The sequence below is a fragment of the Rhinatrema bivittatum genome, chromosome 1, assembly GCF_901001135.1.
Source record: "Rhinatrema bivittatum chromosome 1, aRhiBiv1.1, whole genome shotgun sequence".
Taxonomy (NCBI): domain Eukaryota; kingdom Metazoa; phylum Chordata; class Amphibia; order Gymnophiona; family Rhinatrematidae; genus Rhinatrema; species Rhinatrema bivittatum.
Window position 1 is genome coordinate 681,643,699 of NC_042615.1, and position 6,000 is coordinate 681,649,698.

At 41.4% G+C, this 6,000-nt stretch overlaps 1 protein-coding gene across 1 annotated transcript in view; it reads left to right on the plus strand.

Annotated features, from left to right (window-relative positions):
- Nucleotides 1–5,246, plus strand: part of OCLN (occludin) — a 46,708-nt gene extending 41,462 nt beyond the window's left edge. Inside the window, exons 8-9 of the mRNA XM_029574455.1 lie at nt 1,275–1,316; nt 3,538–5,246. Coding sequence (XP_029430315.1) covers nt 1,275–1,316; nt 3,538–3,639 — 144 coding nt within the window. The 3' untranslated portion in view covers nt 3,640–5,246. The remainder of the gene's footprint in view (nt 1–1,274; nt 1,317–3,537) is intronic.
- Nucleotides 5,247–6,000: the final 754 nt, after the last annotated feature.

Below are 6,000 nucleotides of genomic sequence, written 5' to 3' on the forward strand. Positions count from 1 at the left end.
TGCAAGGGTGGAGGAGGTGATGGGAAAGGTTTATGGGCCTCAGAGGCAGTGTCTGGAGCTGAAGCTGTTAGATGTGGGCAGTCCTGCCTGGCAGGGGAGAGAATAAGAAGGTTAGAAGCTAAGAAATCAGAAGGAGAATGTTTGGTTATTTATATGAGAGTGGTGGTGAACATTTAATACAAGATACGAGATGAACAGTCTACAGCCTCCGCTTTGTCAACTTTGTAGATTAAGGGCACTGCTGCTGCTTTTACCTACATCTTTCTTTCAGCTCTGCAGCAGGGAAGGCAGACCTAGTGGGATAAGAAGGAAAATGACAAAATGCATCTGAGGATGAACGGGCAGGAGATCCATTGCTCACAGTTTTCCGCTAATCGATACTTGAGGGAAGGAGGGGATATGGGAGGGATGAAAAGACCAAGGTTAGGGGGTGAAGGTAATGACAAAAAGAAAAATGGGAAGGAGGGCATAGAGAGGTGGGGGATGGAGTGTAGCATCTAGGCTGTGACTGACAGACCAGTTGCTGGCCAAGGGATATGACTCTAAAAGAGCAGATGGAAGCAGGGAAAGAAGGTCAATGGAGCTGAAAGATCGCACTTGATAAGGAAGAATACTGGAGGTTGGAAAAGTTAGGAACATGTCAGATTCATCAGGGTAGTGGCCAGTGGGTTTAGACAGAGTCCAGTGATGATATGGAGCAGGTGATGTGAATAAATGAGTAGGGGTGAGAGAAAGTAAGGAGTTGGAGGTAAGGAAGCAAACACTTCTGCAGCTGCCAGTGAGACTTGGGATAAGATAAGCATGTTGATGGCTTAAACCCCCACTAGGCATCAAATGCTGCTGAACAGCCAAAGCACTGGAGGTGTAATAATGAAGTGAGTTTATTAGACTGTCATTACTAGACAGTCTAATAAATGTACTAGAAAGGTTAGAGGAATGAAGTTAGAGTGATTTATCCCAACATAACAATAAGATTTCTGGGCAATGATCCAAATATGAACAAGTAGGATAATCACGGTGGTAAGAGGAAACCCGTCCAGATGAATTGCAGCGAGAAGTTGTTAAAAGCGTCTCAAACTATTCTGATGTGACAGCAACCTTACTGCATCTTCATAGTTCGGTGTAATCCATCGTGTCTCGTGACTTATGACTTGACTTTAAACTGATTTCAATAGCATGGTTCAACTGTTTTTCAGCCTCACCTACAAACTTGTCTTGCATAGAAATTTGTATCTTCATCCTTTTTTTTTTTCTCTTCCCCCTTTTAATTCTAGGCTGCTGCCGATGAGTACAATAGACTGAAGGAGATAAAGGCAGTAAGTCTCATATGAAATGTTTCCTATTGGTTTTTTTGAAACAAAATGGCCCTTTCCTGTCTTGCCCTGGGTCTGTTTCCGCTCTGGTCTCTCACTCTCTTGGGTGCACAGTGCTATCAGTTGGCCAGGAAAGGTGGCTCGGACCAGTTCAGGCAGCTTTGTCTCACTTGGTGTAAAATGTGCCCGAGTCGGCCCAGACTTACTGTTAAATGATTCCAAGCCGTGTCTGCTTCTTTTAAAAAAAAAACCCACTAAATAGTATGAAGAAGCATTAGATCCTGAGCAAAGGAGAGTAAATGTTGTAGTGTGGGTACTTTTTTTTTTTTTTCCCCCTAGGTTTCAGAGAGCTGTGATAGTTATGATTTAGAGAGGGCTCGGCTTATTCACAAACATTCATGGACTGGCACTTGGGAGGATTAACTTAAATGTACCTACATTTTTACTTCAAATATGCATCAGCTCAGCTATTTGTACATCCCAGGGTCCACTAACACTTAAATTAGCAGCTATAAACTCAGGTAACCTAAAAAATGCTTCAGATCTTATGGTAATTGGTTCCAGAACCTTAACACTGAGCTGAAAGTACCTTTTCTTTTTTTTTCTTGGTCAGCATTTACTTATGCCCTCTGGTTCTGCTAGCCCTGTGTATGTTGAACTATTCCTTATATAGATCCCAGTAAGATTCTTGTCAGTACATTTCAGCATTTATTTTGTCCTCTTCAGATTTTCCATGGTGAATGTCCCAAGCTTGTTTTGCTTCTCTTGGTGTGATAAATGCTCTATGTATCTAGTCAAGTCTTTACTAGGTGAAAAGTGTAACTGCTTCCAAGGGTCCATCCTTTGCTATTTGTTATCGCTGGGAATTCCCTTCAGGTTGAGTCCCCATAAAACTAATCCTTAAGGTTGCTACCAGTAGTCAGTTTCAGCAGGGTAATCTAATGCTGAAAAGCTACTGGATTTTTTTTTTGTGTTTTGTTTTTTTTAATTGACAGAAATGTCTTTAACCAAGACTAAAACCAGCAAACCTGCTGGGCCCAAGAGTTCAGCTCTGCCTATCAGCTTCAAGGTCATCCTTCTACTAACCCAGTTATTAGATGGCAGACGGGGTGCTAATTACACCATCAACCCTCTCTTACGTACATGGCTCAGCACACGGACCGAGGCTGTTCAACATATTCGTTTTCCTTATTTACTACACATGAGAGCATCTGAAGATTTCAGGGACTCATATTCACAACTGGAGACCACCATAAGGCAATGTTCCTCAACTTGGACTAGAGATGCAGCCTTCTGGCCTAAAGTCAGGAGCTCTAGCAATCTGCCAATACCAGTTGCATTTACTGATCATGCTGTATGAGTTATGATTTTTCTTTTCTGGTTGGATTGTAGTTTTTCATCACTAGAGGGGGGAGTCTGTTTTATTACATCTCCTTAACTGGGAAAGTACCCTCAAATTGATGTCCCTCCTCCAGTATCCTCTTGACTCTCTACTGTCTTTCTAAATTTTTGAAAGGATTTTTCATCATGAAAAAGCTTTCAAAGTTCTGTTGTGAAAATGTAATCTTAGGGGGAAAAAAATACGAGGGGGGAGAGGAGAGAATTACTCTCACAATGGAGTTGCTCCGTTTTGTAGATAAGCATATAAGATGTGCCATGCTGGGTCAGACCAGGAGACAGGATACAGGGCTCAATGGCTCTATGAGTGGTCAGTCCCCTCTTGCTCCATTCCCAGATGAATAAAGTGGTGATCCTCCTGTGCTGGCTAATTATTAACGGACCTGCCCTCCAGAAACTTGCCCCAAACTGTGTTTAAACTCAGCTGTACTGCTGCCCTTCTTTGCGTTTTCCAGCAACAAATTCCATAGCTTAATTGTGTATTGACTGAAGCCGTACTTAACGTTTTCATTTAAATCTGCTTCCAGTTAATTTCATGGCATGCCCCCCCCCCCCCCCCCAGCGGAACTGTGTGAAAGGGTAAAAGTCAATAAAACCAGGCTGTATGGATGACTTGCATTTACTTATTGCCTGCAATAGAATTTAACTTCTACTGTCTTGCTTCACCTTTCCTTCTGGGTTTGAAATGGGTATAAAAACAGGTTGGGAGTCGGCAGAACTTCGGCTGTGTCCATGCTACTTTTTGCATATTTAAATACCATTCACCATTTTGTCTCTTACAAAAGGAGGGGGCATTTTTTTTTTTTTTAACTTGCTGTATTTTTAGTCTGCAGGCCACCAGGACAAAAAGAAACGCAGCAAAGAACTGAAGCAAAAACTGTCCCACATCAAAAGGATGGTCAGCGATTATGACAGTCTGAAATCATAGAGCGCACACCAAAAACAACTCAAGGGAGTGCCTTTTTTTTTTTTAAATGTGATTCTGATATAACTGTGTTCATTTGGAGTCGAGGGAAGCAAGTTTTCTGACTCCTGAAATCTTCATGTTCACTATCACATAACAAATGTTTTGTAAGAGTGTGTGTGTGAGAGCATATTTAAAAAAAAAAAAAAAAAATTGTTTTTAGGAATTGTTTTTAAATATGCCAAATAAGTTTTGAAATGTAAAGATTGGGTTCAGCATTTTTGCCTTCTGATATCAGCTGCCGAGACCTTCAGTGCATCTTGTCTTGTCTGGGGGTTTCTCAAATATTTAAATGCATTATTCTTGCCTTTTGATTGTAGCTCTCTCCCTGTGCAGCTGCGGTTTGTGAGGTGATTCTAGACTGCTGTAACTCTTTGAGATACCTCACTCCTTGTTTTACTATAACAGTTCAGCCGTTGAACAATATTCCTTCCTTGAGACAATGCTAATATGTTCACCTTTGAGTGGTTCATCTGCAGTGTTCTGTGGTTGGGCTGATCTAGGAAAGATCCTAGGTCTGTTCCAGAAAGTCGATCAGTAGCTTTATAGTTTGGTAAATATTTTCGAAAAGTAACAAACACTTCATGGAGCTGCAATATTACTGTGTATATAATTTTTTACAGTTTTTTTTTTTTTGTAAAACAGACTATCTAAATTTGTATTTTAGAATAGTATTTTTTTACTTGTACATATATATTTGAATACCTGTTGTGATTTACACAGGGTTCAGTATTGGGTAATGTGCAGTATCTGGATCTCTTTCTATAAATATTGGCCCCTCCTGGTTTAAATGTACACAGCAGATCTTTAAGATAAAATTAGTGTGTTCGTCAGATCATTTGAGTATGCGCTGTCAGTTGCATATGTGTATGGTTATGATTATTGTATGACAGAGCACTGTGTTTGTCCAACATGTCCTAGCTATTCCAATTCTTTTTTCAAAACCGCGTTTATTTTTACACATCCAAATGGTTTGACAAGAATGTAGTCCCCAGACACGGCCGTGTTTCACCATAGGGACTGTCGGTAGGGGCCCATGAAAGCAGATTCACATAGAGTTTGTTTCACAAGATGAAAAAGTTTAAGGTATAGATTTGAAAGATGAGAGATCCAGGCAGCATAGATCGGTCAGAGAATGACCATCACTCCAATCTAAGATCATACAGATATCCGAGCAGACTTTAGAGCAGACTTCAAAACAGGTTCAGCCACATAAAGGGCGTCTGTTCTTTCAGTTTTGAAGTCTGCTTGGATATCTTTATAATAGATTGGTGTAACGGTCTCTCTTTGACTGGTCTAAGCCTACACTCATGCTATGTCGTCTGGACATCTCATCTTTCAAATTTATACCTTAAATTTTATTTTGTGAAACATAAATTGATGTGAATCTGCTTTCAGGGGTCCCTCCCAACGGAGCCCCTATAGCAGAGCTTTCCAAACTGTGTGTCGGGACACTTTAGTGTGTCACCTGCAGTGTGCAGGTGTGTCTCGCAAGCCCGGTCCACATAGCAGCTCCCCTCCAGCGATTCACTTTTTTTTTTTTTTCAGTTCGTGTGTTGCTTATTATTGGGCGATTTTTGCTGTCAATCACATTTTTTTTGGGGGGGGGGCTTGGTGGGTGGGACTTGAGCCCAGCTGTCCCTGTCATTGGCTGCTGCTGCCGATGAGGCCTGGCCACCAGGAGTACTGACTGCAAGCAAGTGTCTGGTGATCATGGAAGGTGTTATGCAGCACAGCAGGCTTGAACCCTGAAGGGAGTGAAGCATTTAACTGGCAACAATCAAAAAGAAGAGGCACATGAGTGTGGGGGACAGACAAGTGCTGGGGGGGGGGGAGATATGAGTGTGTGGGGGACAGACATGTGCTTGGGGGAGAGAGAGATGAGTGTGTGGGGGACATACATGCTTGGGGGGAAGATATGAATGTGGGGGACAGACATGCTTGGGGGGGAGAGAGATGAGTGTGTGGGGGACATACATGTGCTTAGGCTTGTTTTTTTGAAAAATAGCACTTGTTTTTCATGAAACACTGGCAACAATCAAAAAGAAGAGGTACATGAGTGTGGGGGCCAGACATGTGCTGGGGGGGGGGGCGGAAAAGATGAGTGTATGGGGGAGAGAGAGATGAGTATGTGGGGGACAGACAATTTGTTTTATTATTGATACTTATAAATTATAACAATAACATTAAATTTGGAATATTATATATTTTTAATATAAATGAAATGTTTTCATGAGACAGGTTGTGTCGTGAAACATTTTATTTATGTATGTATTTAAGGAAACACATAAATTGTCTAAATACATTTCGTTCATTTAACCTCTG